The sequence below is a fragment of the Trachurus trachurus genome (genome assembly GCF_905171665.1).
Source record: "Trachurus trachurus genome assembly, chromosome: 20".
Taxonomy (NCBI): Eukaryota; Metazoa; Chordata; class Actinopteri; order Carangiformes; family Carangidae; genus Trachurus; species Trachurus trachurus.
The window spans coordinates 10,637,654-10,658,459 of NC_139911.1; the positions used below are offsets into that span (position 1 = coordinate 10,637,654).

General features: G+C 42.0%; 1 protein-coding gene across 2 annotated transcripts in view; it reads right to left on the reverse strand.

The window, feature by feature from the left end:
• sema5a (sema domain, seven thrombospondin repeats (type 1 and type 1-like), transmembrane domain (TM) and short cytoplasmic domain, (semaphorin) 5A) overlaps positions 1–20,806 on the reverse strand; it is a 120,265-nt gene that overhangs the window by 65,445 nt on the left and 34,014 nt on the right. For both annotated transcript variants that reach the window (XM_083995338.1, XM_083995337.1), the window contains exons 3-4: positions 11,817–11,916; positions 8,754–8,799 (exon numbers count right to left, since the gene is read on the reverse strand). In XM_083995338.1, the coding sequence (XP_083851464.1) occupies positions 8,754–8,799; positions 11,817–11,916 (146 nt within the window). The remainder of the gene's footprint in view (positions 1–8,753; positions 8,800–11,816; positions 11,917–20,806) is intronic.

Genomic DNA, 20,806 nt, shown 5'->3' on the forward strand with positions numbered 1-20,806 from the left:
TTCTACTCGGAAGCACAGAAACACCCGTATGTACACGCTCGCACACATTGTCAGTACCAGGACAGAAGCTTAGAGAGAGGAGAGAGCTGAGGGTGTGTGGTACTATTCAGGGAGGATAAGATATGGCGTATTAATGGGAGCTGGATCCTCTCTCTTCTCTGTGCATGTGAGTGTGTGTCAGATCACATTCCAGGCCAAAGCAGGCTATTCTGGGGCCGTGCAGCCGCCACAGACACAAACCACACACATCAGCACAAGCGGCACAGCCTACAGTAGCACACACAGCACCGGTCCCAGCTGAATTGAATGTAGGCGTTAAAAAGTGCTTTCACTGATCGCATCGAGGGAGAAAACCTGTTAATGGCCTAAAACCTGACTCACCCGTGTTCAGCGTAAGAGAATCAATCATAAAACAATACAAAATTACAATTTCAGACCATATTAATGAGAGTAAAGTGCTTGCTTTTATCATTAAAGGGTGATTATGGTATTTATCATCATTCAGCATAGCTGGAGGCTGATTTTCAGAATGCATCATACTTCCTTCCCTCCAAGGAATCAGCTTTATGTCTATTGAAGAAAGGGACGCCTGTAAGTGCCGGGATGACTTCAATGGCAGCAATGACCACTGAAACCACCCTCTCTGCCTTCCCTGTCTCCAATGGTCCAGAGTAAAAGAGCAGAATCGCAGCCATGCAAAAGCAAGTACCGGAGTCATTAAGAAACATTAAAAGCTCATTAACATGCTATTGTTCTGCCACTGTGCTCCATGAATTTGTCTTGTGCAGAAATATGTCTGGGCTGCTTTGTCGTTAAATAATCATTCTTGGCTTTATTACAGGAAGCTGCATTACAAAAAAAAAAAAAAAACTATTTCTGTGGCTTTGTTACCTAGAGGAGACGTGAAGCAGTGGCTTGAAACGGAAACAAAGAAGGTGAGGGAATGAGAGAGGGTTGAGATCACATTTAGTGAGCTACACATAGCGTTGTCCGTCTGGGACTGGCCAGTGGCCACAGAGAAAAAAAGATAATATGTGGCGTGGTTCTGGATCTGCACTGAATATTAATGAAAACAACATTATTTTACCTATTTATCTTCATAGTTCTATCATTTTAATCAGTTATGGTGTTGACATTTAAATCACTTATGAGAATATGAGTTGCACATGCAGGCATCATGTCTGAATGAGTGTCACTTTAACATAAAAGGAGTGATGGCAGTTTTACAAAGTTGAACCTATTAACATTTTCATAACATGGCAGAACTCTGACTTGAATGTCATCAGATTCAAAATTGGGTTGTAGCAGCAGCAGCAGCAGCAGCAGCAGCAGCAGCAGCAGCAGCAGCAGCAGACTAAATGTGCACCTTGTTCACCTTTACTTTAATAAATCTGTCTGTTAAATATCATCTTTTATGCTCAAGGAAAATACAATCAGTTTAATAAACTATGAAAGTCTGAACGAGCCAATTTCACATCGTTCAGGAGATTAATCTCATGTCAAATCAGTCTATAAAAATCAATTTCTGTGACTGCCAGACTTTATAAAGTATGCAGTAGGATCCTCTATCCGGTAAATGATGAAACCGATGACAACATTCATTTGAGGATCCACTCGAGGTAACAGAGGAAGGGCGGCAGCTTATATTTCATGTCTGAAATAGGTCAGATGATCGGATAAATGAACGAGTCAAATGCTTATCCAGATGATCAAAACTGTTTGTTGAAGGGGCAAAAGTAAAAAGGAGCTATTAATAATGCCCCAGTGCTCTGGGATGAATTAGTAACTGGAGCTGCAAAAAGTACAGCCGTAGATCAAAGGTGAACAAAATCAATCTATAAACTGTGATGAACGTTTACAACTGACGGAGTGGATAATAGTTTTACCAATGGTTGGGCCTGTCATATTATTTTGACGAACCTGAAGTTTTGCTCAGTTGATTGTCTAATTTCTCATGTTCGTTTCAACCAATCACATTTCGTTTGAGTAATGCTGTTGATACTGTAGTCATAATGAAAAAGTAGCAACTTTCACTTACTGTAGCACTTTCATTCAATCTATTGGTATCTAGGTAACACAACAGTGATTGAGCCTATAGCCCACTGATGAAAGCACTGCAATTATGAATTGAGTGTTTGTGGTGGCTTCTATATTAAGTAGCTGCTAATGCAAACCAATCAATGCTGAAGCTACAATTTAAAAGCACTTAAGTGGTGAAGCATGAGTTGACTTTAATCATGAAGTCACAGGAAATGTGAGTTTGTTTGACTCATGACGCAGATTCATGGTGTGTGGAGCAGAAAATCAGGTCGTGGCCGCTCACAGCAAGGGCCAATTTACTGCCTGACTTTTGTTTAGAATTACAACAAGCTTTGTTTGGCTGTCTTCAGATCAGAGCTCTGTGACCTGTGGGATTAAACCACATGTGTTGATACCACCGGTAACTACAGGTGGAGCCAAGTCAACCCTTACTGAACTGTTCAACATTGCTATTAGGCATGAAGAGGCTATATATTGTGCCATCACTCCAGAGCAGTTTGAGCTAAAGAAGCTCTTTATTTTTCTCCTTAAACAACAGAATCAGCGCTTTCTAACAAGCTAAGGTCTGTCTGTAGCCTATGAGTCACTGAAGCTGATCGATACACTAACATTACAAGTTACGAAAGCTTTAGAACTCTCTCGCTCGCTGTCTTTCTGGCACATCACTGCTTTCTCTCCGTTTGTTTAATCGATCGATTCCTATCTGCATTCTCTGCTAATGACGCTACTCTACTCAGCATCACCACTGGCTCCAGCGGCTGCTGTCAGAGCGTCTGATGCAGAGGCTTGGCCTGCCTTGGCTGCACACCCGAACTGAATGGGAGCAGTAATGTTCTATTCTGAGCTCAGAGTGAGGAGAGGTTGGTCTGAGTTTATTGTAGTGTTAAAGTTTTCTTTTATTTATATGGTTTGGAGCTTTTAGCCAGTCTATAAAAATAAGGAACAGTCCAAGGTCCTTTTTTGTTTTGTTTTATGTCATATTAACCCCTATTATAGTGAACAGATGTCTTTATTGAGTGACATATATAATTAGTGGTGGTTGTGCTGATCCTGAATATGTGGGGCACTTGGTGACAATTTTATTAGGAAAAACACAAGATATGTGAAAAAAAAGTGTTGCTATAGGCCCTAAGAGGGTTAAAAGCTCCGATTGTAAAACCCACATTAAAATAAAGCGGAATAGTTGTGTAAGCGAGATAAAGTGTGATTAAGATGCAGAAATTCAGAGAGAAGCAGAGGCACAGTTGATATGTTATTTGTCGCTTCAGTGAAAGAAAAAAAATCCTTGTTGTGTTTCGTGAGTCCACCCTCTCTGCTGTCCCCTGTAATGGGCACAATCCTCAGAGATGAACCATTGTGCTCGAGCCTCTCGTCAACCCTCACACTGAGGGGCTATTGTCAACGCGAGGTGGATGTAGGAGAGATACCAAGGGAGCCAGTGGGCAGCGAGGGAGACGGGCAGTGACAGAAGAAGGACAGAGAAGGGAAAAATTACGGACAAACAGACAGAAAAAAAACAACAAAGACTGAATCTTTGTGACTGAAAACTGAATCCAACTTAGGAGTCAGCCAGAACAAGGGAGACAGTGTGGGCAGAGTGAAGTAGTCACTGAGACGGAGGACGGAGTGAGGAGCTGAATTCCAAAACAGCTCTGTTTCCAGACATGATATTGAATATATTTTGCATAAAGAGGGTCCGGAGAACACACTCGCTGCTGACAGCTGTCTAGCTTTGTGAAATGACTGGCTGTGTGTCTCATTACAAGGGGGCGGCGGCTTGAGAGTGAGAGCCGGACAAATCCTGCCGGGGAAGTATAATCTGTCTCATGAATAGATGATAGTACCTTTTGATGTGCCGGCACAATGTTTACTATTTAGACTGATGTATGCTGATGTAAGCTGCTGAAAGATTTACACAAGAAACTGGTCTTGATGTCTTGATGTCTGAGCTACTGTGTAGGTCACCGCACATATCATCATACCATCATCAAAAGATCAGAGTTCAGTCTGTGCTGCAATGGCCACTTGTTTGGTTTCTTACTTAAATTCACAACCCACTTGCGCATACATGCCATCAAAGTCCATGATATCATTGTGCAAGCTGCTATCTGCATCTCCAATCCCATTGATGCTTTTTATTCCATGCATTTAAATGGCCAAGTTAGTGGAATCTACTAATTGAATTACCGATGCCTCCACAGCTATGGAGGACAGTATCTGTTCGTTGCTGATTAGCAGAGCTAATTGTCTGTCTGACAAAGTGTAATTGCAAGAGACAGGCCCAGGAAATACAACATGTGAGGCTGGAGAAACCTCTTTTGTTGTCTTTGGAGTCTGCTTCCCTTTTAACAAAGCAAAGAAAGGAAAGAGAAATTGAAGCAAAATATACATCTCAACAACACCATATAGTGCCTGTTGCCAAGGGGAGCTGTTATGGATAGTGTTTTCATGTGCCAGTGCCGGCGGAGAGAGAGAGAAAGAGAGAGAATATCCACTATTTTCTCCTCCTCTGGTGCTGTATTGAATGGTGAACAATGCCACTGATCCTCCTCATCCTAGTGCTTATTGACTAATGCTGGGCCACAGTGTTTCTCTTGAAACTCGGCCCCATCGCCTGCATCCTGTTTCGATTTTGCATGGAAACGGCGGGCTAATATTGGAGTCTTGAACGGGGTGTTATTTATTCTACTTTTTTTTTTTCATTTTTATTTATTTGCTTAACATGTGAGGAATTTAACCAGCTCACATTGTACCCGCAAGTTAAACACTTTGGGCTTTCACGACCAGCATGTAAGTGTGTAACCTGTTATTCAAGCAGGTGCGGACAAGTACAGATGCAGCTATAAATGGGCAGAGGGGATCACTGTATTAGGGTATTCAACATCATCAAAGGATATTATTTGGGAAGCTCTTGGGCAGAGAGAAACACAACGCTGAGAGGTACATCGAGCAGGCTTGGCCATTCATCAGCCCTGGCAACACAATGGGAAACTGAATACAATGCAAATGCAGAAGAGCCCAATTCATCAGTGTTTGTCCCCTCTCCGCAGTGGGCCATGGAAGGTGGATAATCGCGATGCCAGCGTTGATTTGCCTGCCAAAGGTTGGCAGCAGCTGAGGGCAGGGGGCTGAATGAGGGACAGAGAGGGCAGAGGGACAATACTGAACAGATGTGAGATATAAAGAGGGATTCACCTGTAGATGGAGGAGGGATATTGTGCGTTGTGGAGGCTGTTTTCGTGCCTAATTCTTTGCCGTGGTGGCTCTAAATGTCTCATTAGTTGTGCATGCTGCAGAGTCAAGTCTTTGTCTTCTTTTCTTTCTTTCTATTTTTTTTTTTTTTGCACTTGAACTGCACAAGTTTTGAAAGTGGATCAAGGAGAAGGAGGAGAGGTAACCGCCTTTTGTTCTTGACAGTGTTTTCCAGATCAGTGAGGATGAGGGTAGAGGTTGACAGGGAGAGGAAGGCCTCTTCAGGCTGTTGAGACACTGCAGGAAAAAAAAGCTTTAAGTACCAGATATTAACTCCAATCAAGGCCGTAGGGAGGGCTGACTCATGTGTCAAGGCCTGACTCTTCCCTCTTCAACCACCAATTACCACTCAGTTTGAGTACATGCTAGCAACCTGATGTAATACAGACTTCTGACTAACTTTCCCCACTGGTAGCTCTGGTCCTTTTAACTTTCTGAGTCGGTCACACCAGTATATGATTTAGCCACTCCCTTTCTATCTAAAGCCTGGTACACACATAAAGATTTTTTTTTTTAATCTGTGAGAGACTCCACACATAAAGATGAAAAATCATTGATTGAACAGTTTGCTCCGATATTCCCAATATAGCACACCACACACATAAAGGTCAATTCATCAAATACACAATCCAACAGCTCCAAAACAATCTCGTGGACAAGTTGTGACCTGCACATTCACCACACTAGAAATAATAACGGAACGTTACAGACAGAGAGAGTTGTTTTTGAGGTAAATGCAGAGACTGCTTGTCGAAAAACTGCCCTCGATGGGAGCGCGCATCAGCGGTTTCGCATGAATTTACCTTAAAAACAACATGAGTTTGATGAGGGAAACCAAGAAATCCCATGAGCCTCTGTAGCTCTGAGCAGCTCACGGCTCTGCTCTGCCGTTCTAAAAATAGCTTGCTCCGACAATTAAAGGTAAGAAACCTACTCCTAAAACTATAGGGATTATGGCAATGGGCCAATTTGCCAGAATGTTGAACTATCCCTTTAAGCCCTGTACAATGTAAAATGTAATGTTATAATGTTGAAGGTTGTGTTGTGTTTGTTGTGTTAATAGTTTCTCAGACAAACCTTTGCATCTCTCTGATGTGACCAAATCCAAGGGGTGGCTGTCAAAGACACGTCCTGGTCCTCAGATTGCCCAATAGCAACTTTTAAAACTTTCTCTCCAACTCTCTGATGTTTGTGGCGTTTTCTATCTTTTTCTACCTCCAAGCAAGGAGGGCATTTAATGAGGAGATTATTGTTGATAGAGCTCAGGCTCTATCGATCTCTAGGTCTTAGCCCTATATGAGTGGGTTAAACCATCAGTGTTTAGCTACCTCTCAGGGCCACTACTCGCTAAACCTTCCTCACTGCAGCAGCAAGACTACCAGGAATTCAGGGTTCACCGAGAGCCTTGCAGAAAGATTGAAAATAAATAACTCATACTCATACTGCAACCATGAGCAAGGTGAGGTGGGATGGGGGGGATTCATCATCCAGCAGACAACCACCGTGTCTGTTTTCTTCTTCTTCCATGTTTCATGCATGTAAATTCCAGATGAGATCAGCCAGCCATCGATCATATGGTAATTACATCCACCTCTTAGCTTATTATCGGCTGTTTGGATTACACCAGCTCTAAGCCTTGTGCTGTGTCAAACCATACACAACCACCCTCTTAGCGCTGCCAGCCATGCAAGAACAAATCACTGCCATCGGGCATTATCTGACAGGGCTGCTGCATGGGGATCGGGTGAAATCACAAAGACAAGCGTAGGTGTAGCTTTTAGCTTGTTTTCCTTCTGCAGGAAAAAAAAAAACCTCATGCAACTCTTTTGAACGTTGGTGCAACTGAAATAAAACACACTGGACTACTAATGCCAGAGCGTGAAAACTTTCTTCATTCACTCTGGCAGCTCTTTTATATCCAACAATAAGAATGGCAAAGATATGTAAACCCAGCCACAGAGGCAACTAGACCTCTGAGCAAGTAATCTCCTGTTTTATACCAGGCTGAAAGAGAAGGAAGTAAAGGAAGAGATTTCAGAAGGAGGTGAATAGAAGAATAGCACTTGCGCTCCTCAAAATTCAGCAGTTGAACTTCGTCTTCCCCTTGACTCCATAGCTCCGATCCAGTCAAATGCAAAGCAGGGACTAATGCACAGGTCAGCTTAAATTGGCCGCGGGCCTTGGCAGGGATTACCAGGTCCCATTCTCTCAAGAGAAGACGTCTTGGAGATGAGGGGTTGATTGGGTTGGTGGAATCTCCTCGCTGATTCTGCAGCGCCAGCCGAGCGCAGGATGAATTAAAGAAAGAGGGATGATTGGGTGCGCGGATGGCAAAGAGCATCTTTAAAAAGCATCTGTGTCCCAGTGAGCGGCCACAAAAGCCTGGCTCGGCATGAGTCCTCATCTCCCTCCGTGGGGGGTTTCTCTGCTTTCTTCCCTCTGTCTGTGTGTGCTTTCTCACTGCTCCCTGAATCTTTTGTGTGTGTGCCGCCCCGCGCTCCTTCCTATCCAACAAATTCAGTCTCGTCTGACCATTTTTCTTATTTTCCCCTTCCAGGCCGATTTATATCAACACCGCTCCCTCCATTCTCCCTTTTGTTCCATCCAATCTCTCTCACTCTCCTGTTTCTCTTTCTCTCGCTCCTCATCCTCTCCCCTGGTTTTCCAGGGTGTAAATGGCTAACATCAAGAGTTGTCAAACCATCAAAGAAGTCTTGCTGCTACCACCTAGAAAAAAACCCTTCAATGTGTCAATGTTTGTATGATAACACAGTGGGTTGCAAAACGCTTAACTCTGCAGGGGGGGATGTGGGCTAATACAAAAATGAAAAAAGAAAAAAGCAGAAAAGTAAGAAGGTGCAGAGAAATAAAACAATAAATGACAACGTGTCATCACAGGCAGAAGGTAAATCCCTGACGTTAGCATGCTTTAAGCATTTGATTTTCTGTGTGTGGATTTTTTAACCTTGCTACCCTTAGAAAAAACAAAATGGTAGCATCATATTGAAGAAATTGCACGAGGCATTAATACCCTGTGGAGAAGTAAGAACAGAGAATAGCTGTGGAGCATGCCATATACAGTTTTAAATTGGATTTAACGCAAAGGGTATTAATACTGACTAGACTTTATATCAACACACTTTCCCTCCCTCTGTGTATTAAGCCACAGCGCTGACGACCGAACCTACTGTCACTCCACCATATGGGAAGTTGTTGTGACATGTGAAATGCTAAACCATTTTACTGTAACAGCTTTAAGTTGTGGGCGCTGGCAGCAGCAGCAGCAGCGTTCTACGACTACAGCGCCGTGTTTGTCTGAGACAGGCAGCGGTCCGGATGCATGTGCCAGTGTGTGACTGTCGGAGACGTCTGATCAGACAAGAGTGAGTACATATTCACCCAGAAAAGTGGGTGAGTCAGACTGTGGGAGAACCAGAGAGACAGACCGAGGGAGCACTCACCTGGATCAGTGTCAAGTCTTCCAGATTGAGCCTGAAGAGGTGATTTCTGTAAAGAGAAGACAACATGTCAGCTAATGGAGCCATTTCCTGCAAATAAACAAAAGAAGCTGTCAGGTTGTTAACCGCATTCTCGGTCGAAAGTCCTTTCATCTGCACACTCTCCTATTGCTGTGGAGCCCACAGTACAAAGGGATCTCCCAGTGAGGTGGGAGGTTGAAAGGGTCTGACAAACTTAAACTGCTCAGCAACTGTGGTCCAATTATTGAAGTCATAAATATATATATATATCTTCTTTAAAAGCATCTCAATGCAACAGAAATAGCAAAACTTGTAGTCTCCAACTGGAGCCAATGTTGCCTTGAGTGATGATACTTGAGGTAATATACCAGAGTTTTTGCCACTTTCCTTGAAGGCATGCTTTATACAATGTTCCTCGCATATGCTGAAGTACTCCCCCAAGACCTGCAAACAGACTAAATCTGTCGAGTTCCCCTCTAAAACTGCTGCACCTGAAACATTAAATGAAGATTTCAATCAGTGGCATGTGGAGCAGTTAGAGTTTAGTCAGGGTATGTATTCTTAGAGACCAAATTCAGCGGATGGTTGGATTCCACGACTGCAACAAATGACGCACCCCAATGTTCCTCCGACCCATAATTAGAAGGGAGAGCAGTCTTGATTGAGCAACGCTACTGTAAAAGGTTGTATGCTCCTATCTCCTGGTTTTCTGTGTGTGTGAAAGAGTGAGAGTGAGAGAGACTGAAAGAAAATCAAAGCCTGGCAGAGAAACCTCACTCTAATAAGTGCTTATCCTGTCGTGCCTGAAGCTTTTCAAATTGGCAAAGCACAAACAAAATTGTTTTATTGGTATTTTCAACTTTTCAAGAAACATAATGTACTAATGAACGCCCTCTCTGGAGGAATATTCTGTATATTGACTAACAATGTCTCAGGCTGTCTACTAAATCCATTATGTACCATTATCAGTATGAGATCACATGAAACCTGACAATTAGGACTAATGGCATTGTTCACTGTGATTTTCTCTGTTTGAGGCTTCATTCGTGTTTTCTTTTTCTTTGAGCCAATTATTATCTAAAAATTGTCAGTCGTGCCACCAAACTGTCTTAAACATTCACTAGACTCTTTAGGAAAATCGTATAGCTGCTGTAACAATAACCCATAATGTAGATTTATTTCATGTGAACAAGAGCAAGCATTATTTTTTCATAAAGCAGATGTCTGATTTTGTTTTGAGTTGAAATCCTAGAGTCCATCACAATCTCTCTCTCTCTCTCTCACACACACACACACACACACACACACACACACACACACACACACACACACATTCATGCAAACACTTCTGCAGAGATCCATCAATGTCCTGAAGAGTGGCTATCAGCCAGGTCTCGGCGCGGCCACGACCCACTGTTTTACTGTATTGATATTTACATCGATCGCTCTTTCCTTCCATTATCACTCATACTTCCAACCCAGCCTGCAGCCACTCATCCAGCCACATCACCCTCCACAGTTAGACACTTGTGAGAGGCAGAGTTCACCCCGAGCATTCAACTAAATCTTTTGATCTTTCGAGTGCTACCATGTGTTGATAGGACTGTTAGGAGTAACTAAAAAAAAGACAAAGCCTGCAAAAACACTGTGTACCTGTATAATATAATATAATATAATATAATATAATATAATATAATATAATATAATATAATATAATATAATATAATAATTGATAGGGAATTTATTTACCTTTACTGACCTTTGCTCTAATTTTGTCTGAACACTTTCCCTGATGAGGCTGTTCCATCTAAGTTCCTGTGGGGCATTAGTGAATTCCCTTGGATCGCTCTGTCTCTGTTTGTTTTTGCTGCTCTCCTTCCTGCTGTTATCCTGCACTCATGTTGTCATGAGTGTTTCTTTCTATTGACGACTAAAGCCATTAAGAGACGTGGAGAGCACACTTCTGGAATCAGCCAGAGACTCACACAGCACGAATGTATACACCTGTTCCTCACGCACGCACGCACACTCACACGTGCACCCGCACGGCACCCACAAAAGGCGGCACACATTGAGAACACTGTTTAATTTTTACTCGTGTAGTCGTGCACATATACAAAAGTGCTCTGTTAAAGGAACTAAGCGTGAGCAATCCTTTTCAAATTCAGTGTCTCAGTCACAAAGAACATGTGATTGAGTCTGTGGCTGAAACACACACACACATGCACACACGCACACACACATACACACTTGGCTGGGCTTGACAAAGACAATGGAAGTGAAAACAATCTCCAAAGCCATTTCTCTCTGGCTTTTGAAGACATCTATTGGAAAGTGATCATTACTCATGCAATGCACCAACAAACACGAGAAAAAAGGGAGAAAGGAAGAAAGACAGGGAAATAAAAGGACAGACAACAAAAGAAAGAAACAGGAGGGAGGACAGAAGTTGGTCTCCCACATGCACTGCACATTACCCGGAGGAGCTATTTGTGAGAACGCAAATGTCCAGATTAGTTGGACTGGACATTAAACAGACTTTACCCCGTCAGCTAGTTGGTACAAAGTCTATGTAATATCCGATTGAGCCATGTGTGAATAAAGCAGATCATCGCCTGGAGAATTTACAGCGAGGTTTCTATTATGTGATGCTGCGAAATCAGAAGAATACAAATATCTGAACATGTAGACGACGGGTCATTCACACAAAAATTCTAAATGAAAATAACCACCTGGGGAGAGTGAATGAGATTCAGAAAATGTTATCTTTAAGGGTCGACACCAAGATCATCATAGGAATTGAAAGAACGGCCAGAGACTCGGTTATTAATGATGCAGTGAGCGTATATTTTTGCATCATGTCGTGCCTCCTTCACACCAAGCCGACTGTCTGACATGTGCGGCCTCCTGTTGTGTACAGCATATGTGAAAGGGCAACTCAGGACAACGCTTCAACCTGATTTAACCTGTTCAAAACAGGGAGAAAGAAAAAAAGATAGAAGGAACAAGAGAAAGGGAAAGAGAAAAAAACAAAACAAACAGTACCTGGCACCGACGATCAGTTCATTCTGGCCTGGGTCAAAGGTCAGCTGTGAGTAATCCACCGTGCCCTCTGCCTTGAACCTGAAGATCCATGGCTCCATCTCTGCCAACAACACCACAGGACATAACAACAGTGAGCCAATCAGAGCGCAGAGTTTATAGCTGCAGATGACAGCTGTGCTGATGAATTAGCAGCGTTCAGAGGGCCGCTGTAACTCTCCTCAAGACTGTGAAGAGCAGGCTCCTCATAGGCTGGGATTATTATAGCAACAAGCTTACTTGTGTGTTAGTTTTAGTTTTCTACATAAATTGATGGCAATAAATGTAAATTCAAAAAGTATTTCTGACAATGAAAACATATTTTGTCTTTTAGTTATGGGACATGAAAGCTAAACATTATCGACATGTGCAAATGGTTGTTGGCTGCCACTCATCAGTAAAGCCTGCAATACTAGACTGAAGGGGTGGAGGTGATTAAAAATAATTAACAGTGTACTTGTCAAATACAAGTACAAATGACATTATATTATTTCAGTAAAGACACAGTTCACCATCCATTTCACAGAATTTACAGCTGCAAACTATGGTATTATTTGTATACATCACTTTACAAGCTCAAAATCATAAAGGCCATGATTTTGAGACATTTAAAATAAACATATTACAAAACATGATGCATTGTTATAGAATAAACTACCCAACAGTAGATTATATAGCTAAATGAGCTTCACACCTCATTAAAGTGCTGCTTATACATAAATATATCAGTAACAATAATCTAATATTATTATATATAATGATATAACACCCACAGGGACCATTTTCTGCGTAATGAGAATCATGCCTCATTATCATTTACAGTCTAACTTGTTGTTGAAACTATTTTGGTGACAGAAGTTAGGCTGGCCTGACCTAACTGAATCATATTGAAAACAGCTGGCTAAGGTTAATCATCATTTTGGCAGTAATGGCACCTGGAGGAAAACAAATATCTTGTGGAATCAGTTTTTTTTTTCTCGAACAGTTTCGGAGTCAGTGGCGTTCTCTGCCAAATCTGACCAGTGATGATACTGTATGGCTAGTGAGGTGGTTTCCAACACACAAAATGCCTCATTGAAAATTGGAGGACCTCACTGGGATGGACTGGTTTCAAAGCCCTTACGTTTAATAGAGAGCTAAAGCAGTTCTGCATGCTTCTTGTTTTCCTTAAAGCTATAAACTCCATAGAGACTGTGTATGCACCAAACCACCTACATAAAATAAATAAAATTGATACAAAAAAATAATTGATACATCTAACACAATAAAGCAGGACAATTAAATATGGGCAATTAAATATCAGATTGGCCTCATTGAAATCCCTAGTTAAAGATTTCATAGCTGATTATCACATAGATTTATTCTGTATTACTGAAACATGGTTGCAGCAAGAAGAATATGTTTGTCTAAATGAATCCACACCTCCCACTCGTATTAATTCTCACGCAGGCCGAGGAGGAGAGGTCACAGCGATTTTACAGCTTTATTATCAACCCTGGATCTAAACATGGTTAAAACTCATTCTTCTGCCAAAGCCAAAGCATAAAGTCAGTTCCAGTAGTTACTGTATATCCGCCATATCCACCTTAGCCTTCCTCAACTTTATCAGAGTTAGTTCTTAATACAAATTAAGTCGTAATAGTGTTTGATTTCAATATTCATGTAGATGTTGACAGCAACAGCTTTTGCATTTAATTCACTATTAGGCTCAAATGCAAATTAATCCACTCACTGTTTTAATCACATCATCCACCTCGTTCTGACTTATGACATAGAAATTGAGCATTTCATTATTTCTTCCCGAATACCTCTTTTGTGTTGTGAGTTTACAATAACATACTGCACCGCATTTCGGAGAAAGAATCCATTACAGCAGACGTCTATCTGATAATGCTGAAAACTAAATTCAGGGAAGAATTACATCACTATATTAACTTGGGCTTGGGGATATTGCAGATTGTGCTGCAGCCTCTGTATATGCCTCAAATTTTGAGCATGGAAAAATAATCTAATTACATATTCAGAAAAAAAAACAACCTTTGTAATGTCAGAACCACCTAATATTCATTTTTAATGGGAGAAGATAAGAACAACTCCAGGTGAACCCTCAGCACTGTGGCCAGGCTTGCTATACTGAACAATGTGTTCCTTTAATTCTCAGTGGTAATGACTTCACAAACTTCTATACAAATGAAATTTTAATTATTAGAGAAAAAAAATCCATCCATCTCCTTCCCACAAGTGGCATGGACATATTACCTTGTAGAGTGGTCTGTAGAATTGAGTCTCTCAATTTATTCTGCTTCTCCCCTTCAACATTATCTTCATCTAACCATCAACCTGTCTTTTAAAACCTACTTCAACTAGGATGTTCAACATGTTAGTGTTAATTAAAGGCAAAGCATACCTTTAATTAACACTTCTGTATTAGAGCTGATAAATTTCTCTTCATTAATAGGCCCTGTACCTCAGGCTTTAAAGTTTCCCTTAATTACAACTAAAAATAGCCCACTCTTGATCCAGATGTTATGGGCCAATTATAGATCATCCCCTTTATTTCTAAAAGCCTTAAAAAAGCTCTTGCAAGCATATTGTGTGATTATTTGCATAGGGATGGTATTCAATTATGTGATATATTTGCATATGGATGGTATGTTTGAAGATTTTCTAGATGTAGGGCAGCACAGACGCAGCAGAGAAAGTTACGAACAATCTGCTCATGGTCTCTGACGATGGACTCATCTCTCTTCTTACTAGATCTTGGTGCTGCATTTGACACCACTGATCACAAGATCTTATCAAAGAACTGCATTATGCTGATTTGAGATCATATTGCATGAGCTCTAATTTGGTCAGTGATTATTCTGCGCAAACAACACTAAGTTATGGAGTTCCCCAAGGTTCTGTGCTAGGGTTATTACTTCCATTGCTACCCAGATGACACCTTACTATCTATAAAGCCAGATGAAACTAATCAGGTGTAGTCAAACTTCAGGCATGTCTTTAAGATATGGATGACCTGTCTTCTTTTTCACTTTTAAGCCCAGATAAAAATGAAAGTAATCCTACTATATTTGGCCCTAAACCTCCCCCATCTTATCATACTACAGTTGCTCTGAAAGCTATTACCTTGGCCTCCAGTTCTGCTGTTGTTATCTGCTGAAACAAGTCTATGACACTGCTTTCTTTCACCAGTGCAAAACTGAGGAAATTAGAAGCATCCTCAAGATGATTACAGAAAACTTGTCCGTTTGTTACCTCCAGGCTATAGTCTTAGTCCTTATTCTCAGAGTCCCAATAACTGCTAATTAAGTTAAAGTGGTAGAATAATACTGAACAAGACAAAAAGATCCCATTCCTCCAGTGTTAGCTTCTCTGCATCGGCTCCCTGTTAAATCCAAAATAGAATTGAAAGTCCTCCTCCTTACATAAAAAAGCCCTTAATGACCGAGCTCCGTCGTATCTTAAGGAGTTTCTTTTATCCCGACAGAACACTCTGCTCTAAAACTGCAGGCCAGATTGTGGTTCCTCGAGTTTCCAAGCGAAGGCCGAGCCTTCAGCTGTCGGGCCACTGCAAAACCAGCTCCCACTTTGGGTTTGGAAGTCAGACACTATCTCCATATGATTAGACTTTAAACTTTTCTCTTTGATAAAGCTTACAGTTAAGGCAGGCTCAGGTGAGCTCCCAACTATCGCCAAGGCTACAGGGTGATCTGACATGATGTAATAAGTGCTTCACTTTTACTATCTCTCTCTGAATTTGAAACTGCTGCATGCCATCAGCTAACTTTTCCTTTTCCTCTCTGTCCTCATTCTGTTAACTATGTCTGACTCTGGAGCTGCAGCATCTGGACCTGCCACTGCACAACATTCATCATTGTAATTAAATTATAATAAAATTATTATTTAGTGCTGCTGCTATAATTGTGGCTATTAACATAATGATAGACAGAGTCTGTTCCTCTTCCTGTTAAAGAGGAGTTTTACCTGTGCCTTGATATTATTTGTTATGATTTGGCACTATACAGTATGAGTCAAATGATATTGAAGTTGACTCATACAAATGTTTTCCCAATGTAATAATAATAAAAAATCTATATCATTATATTTTTTGTGTTTCGGAGGCACTTTTGCAATTGTATGATGGCAAAGTTTAGCACATTTCACTTCTTCAGTGCCTTAAGAAATTTGTCAGGTCAAAGTCAAAGTCTTACCAGGGCTCTGCTACAGGAGGAAAGGAAGAGGAGATAGACGGAGACAGAACAAAAGTGCTTAGAGCTGTTCTCGGCTGATAAGGTCACTCCTTCAAAAAAACCATTTTGCATGGATCAAAGTACCAAGACATTTAGTGATTCTCAGGCCCCTCTCTTAAAACCCATAAGACCAGCCCTGAAACCTCTGTTCATAAATGGAAGTTTACAAGAGTGAAATTTAGATGTCTTATGACTCAGTGGGAAGTCCTTTGATTTCTAATTACCACTAAAAACTACTGTTGATTGAGTGCTTTCATGGTAACGTATACTCGTGAAGACCACGACCAGATTCTGACGTTTTATGGAAACTAACTGTCCTCGTCTCCTCCAACGCGGTACGGCCGACGCATACATAACGAGAGCGAGAGAGAGAGAGATCCCAGACAGACACTGACATCTTATCCACACAACATGCCTGTTCTCATGGCGCCCGAGCCATTAACCCCTGACCAATCGAATCACAGGCCCCACCGTGGTTGCCGAGCGATGAGGACGGCCTGTCTACCGTCTGGTTATCCGATAGGGTTAGTCGAGGGTGGTCAATCAGTCATTATGGCGATGTGTGTACTCCATCGCTCATCACGTGCCTGATCCAAGGTCAGAACCGACGCCATTATTACTGTATATACACACAGGTCGGATTACGCTTTAAGAAACTCATCTCCATATATGGGAAATTGTCCCAGGATGGGGGCAAATGAGTGTTTTTGAGCATTTATAGGTACTGAGCATTTACCAATGGCTACTAAATTGTCTTTAAAATCATTCATCACCACATCTGTGAGCTATTTCCAGACTAAACAATTTCAAAGGGATTTTAATTTTTTTTTTTCAAATTACCAGGAAGCTTTCCATCAGGAGCTGGAACAGAGGGAGAGGACAGCTTGAATATCCTCCTCGAAACACATTATCTGCTTCTTCAGGCACACCTGTCAGACAGCGTTTCAAATGAAAGCACATTCTCCCCTGACTGCATCAAAAGCAAGTGCTTCGGGTTTCTGTGACAAACGTGGGATTTCGGAGTGATTCAAAACGAAGACAAACAGCGAGAAAATGGGAGCTTCCAAAGAACATCTGCCTCCTCCAGCTCACGTGGTGGGACCAAACTCTGGCTCTCCTAACAAAACAATATCATCTGCTCTGAGACAGTGCCAGTGTATGCAAAGACATTTTCCCTTGTTCTCTTTCAAGTCTCCAGCGACAAGTACAAGAGAACCACGACAGCGAAAGAGAGCATCCCGTGTCTGACTCCAGGTTTCACAGTGCTAATACATTTTCATTAGAAGCACAGAAATAAATATCTGGGAGATCACGACCAACTTTCACCCCCCAAAGATTTCATTTTGCTTAATGGCTTCTTGTTCTGCTTATTCAGGAGGGATACACAAAGTTTTGGATGTGCCAATCCTTTGGCTCCACTGGGCTTGTTTTTTACGCCATCAAGAGGATCCCTGGCATACAAATGTGGCTGTGACACCCCCCGGGGGGAAGACGGCGCTTGACGAACCCAGCCTCTCCCCATAAATCTCCCTGACTCACCGGGGGAGGCTCGCTAATGGGGTGATGGAGTGTGTGAGTGTGTGCGCGTGTGTGTGAGAGAGAGAGAGCGAGAGAGACAGAGAGAGGGGATATTTTTTTGGAGTGAGCAAAAGGGGGCAAAAGGACCTAATTGAACACAACAGCACTCAAAGAATTTATGGCCCTTTGTGACGAGGCCAAGGACTATTCATAAACATTCATAAACAGCATGGGTGGACCCTCCCAAGGCTTTGCAGCTAAATATATGGAGGAGTCAAACTTATGAGGGTTGGCATGTACATATAGCTTCATGCAAAACTTGAAAAGACTTCAAAAACAAGAAGCTGTGCTACGATCATAGTGATCTAAACTCTGACATATATTTGTTTTCAGATGGGTTGCTAATTTTAGAGCGATCTCCTTGATCCCATATAAAACCAACAGATCACCCCAGGAGAAAAGGAGGAAGAAAACCCCCAGCTAATAAAAAATCCTCTAAAAACCAAATCCTATCCCCTATCTCACTTCTTAGATTTCAGTTCTGCTCTGCAAGTTACACGGGTTCATATCAGCTGCACTTTAAATGCATGTGATAATGTAATCCCATCACACAGCCATGCTTGTACAGCAGTTGCCCGAATCTGGAGACTGGCTGCCGATGACACGGAGGCGTAATCGTGCACACACTGTACACACACACACACACACAGATTGGGATAAAAATTTAGAGAGCAGCCAAAGCTCTTCGCCAAGATGAAACCAACAAACACACACACACACACACACACACACACACACACACACACACACACACACACACACACACACACACACACACACACACACTTCCCCCCTCTTCGTCGACTCGGTCCCATCTTATCCCCTTAACCCCTGTCTCCCTCCTCCTCAAAATAGAACAGCCCATCACTCACATCCCATTTGTTATTCCCTGCTCTGACACGGCACATTTGACACAAAGGCAAAATGACAGGATATATAAATATTTACACTCAGCATCAGAGGCCACGCCGGTCTCGAGTCTGCCAGCGTTCAAAGTTACTGCTCTACAGTACTGCCAGGCCGAGGCCGGCAACAATGGCAACATGTGGAACCAATTCTGGGACATAAATGGTTTTCCTGTGAGTGGTGTAAATAGAGGGTGGCAGTAGGCGCTCACATAAATGAAGAGCCAATTCACTCTAAATGCTGCCCTGTGGTAATGGGCTGCTGAAGAATGGCAACTATTTGGTCAAGTTGATGCGAGGAAAACGATTTGCTACGAGCGGTTGAAAAAATAAACACCTGAGTTTTCGGAAAGTCTAAAGATAAAAGCAAGGTCAGTTGGAACCTCCATGCGCACGGCACTGTGCTTGAAGGTTATTTGAAGCAAGAAAAACAAGCACATTTTTTTTTTTACAGCTAGAAGAACTACAACCCAAATTACCGTGGCTGTGCTGTGGCCCCCGAGGCAACAAGTGAATCATGTAAAACAAACCACCGTGAAGCCACAAATAAGTGTGCAATAAATTATTTAAATCTAATGCGTGCTTAGGAGCGGCGTCTTTGGTCGTACGGGTGCAGGAGAAGAGAACCTTATAACAAAACAACCAAATCTCTAAAGGAAAAAGAAAAAAGAACATAGAGGAAAATAGATACAGTATGTTGGGGGAAATTATGTGGGACGGGTGAATGAAAGATATGAAAATCCAGAAATATTTTACTCATCATTTCATTGGCAGCAAATTAAAATAAAACATGGTTTGACCGGAGCTGACCTTGGCCACAGATAGAGCGGAGTTAATCTTTTGAAATTTCAGCCTGAAAAACCTTGGAGGGTTTTAAATTTAAAAAGAATCATCCCCAAATGACCAATTAAAAGATCTCTGATACTTGTTGTAGCCTGTTCCTTTTATGAATGCCGTGAGGCCATTTGTTTATTTTTCCTGCTTTCACTCCCCTCTCTCTAACGATGTGTTAGCCGTTCAGGGATGATAAAAGCTGGGTTCGGTCTGTGGCTGTAAAACAAGTCTGCTGGTTCCACTCCTCAGAGACATGGCCCTCAGCTTGGCCTGTGAAGGCATTGTTTACAGCACAGTTTATAACCTTTAAAAGCCTTCAAGCCTACACACAGGAACACTTGTTAAATACAACACTTTATTAATACAGTATATCTCAGGGGCTCTGAGCTTGAATAAGACTACAGATGCTCGATCAGAAGACTTTTGGCTAAAACACATCCTCTAGAAAGTGTGATAAAGTTTAACACCCCTCCTAAAATAACTCCTAAAATGACATATACGTTGAACCTCTGCTGAGGCTATATTCAAACCTGTTATTGTGAGAGCATAGCGAGCGTACCTCGTGGGTAAACGTTTGGAGCTTTGCAGCTGAACTCCAGAGTGTACTTTCTTTCTGAAACCCAATATTTCTGAAAACCGCCACACAAAGTAGAGAGCAGTGTTTAGACTGTAGCATCCTCGCACCACAGTAGCAGTTCTCTCAGCCAAGTGTTGTGCCAAGTCAGAAAACCGCCGTGCCTTGTGGGGTCAGACCCATGTGGGGCACGCCCTTCCACAGTCAGGCCACAATCACTCTCAGTCAAACCTTGACCTTGGCTGCTCATGATGGGTCACAACCACTCTGGCTCGGTATTGTTTAACTCTTCTTTTGCCAGACTGGCTCAGTCTGTCAACCAGCTGCAGTAGAAAAAAAAATACAGTTTCTCAAGGAGCTATTGAAGGAAAACAGTACACTCTTCACCCTGCTGTCACCCCCTATCTTGACCTAGCAAACATAGTTTTTTTTTACCTTTAGACATAGGCAGGCTAGTTCATTCCTGGGCTTCCAACCAACCATTTGCTGGAGCTTTAGTATATTCAGTGCGCATTCAATCATACTAGGGATAGTTCAACATTTTGGCAAATTGGCCCATTGCCATAATCCCTTTAGTTTTAGCAGTAGGTTTGTTACCTTTAATTGTTGGTGCAAGCTATTTTTAGAACCATGGAGCAGAGCCGTGAGCGGCTCCAAGCTATACGCTACGGAGGCTAATGGGATTTCTTAGTTTCCCTCATCAAACTCATCAAATACTCAATCCAACAACTCCAAAACACTCTCGTGCACAAGTTGTGATCTGCACATTAACCACGCTATGAGATAATAACGGAACGTTAGGAGATTTTG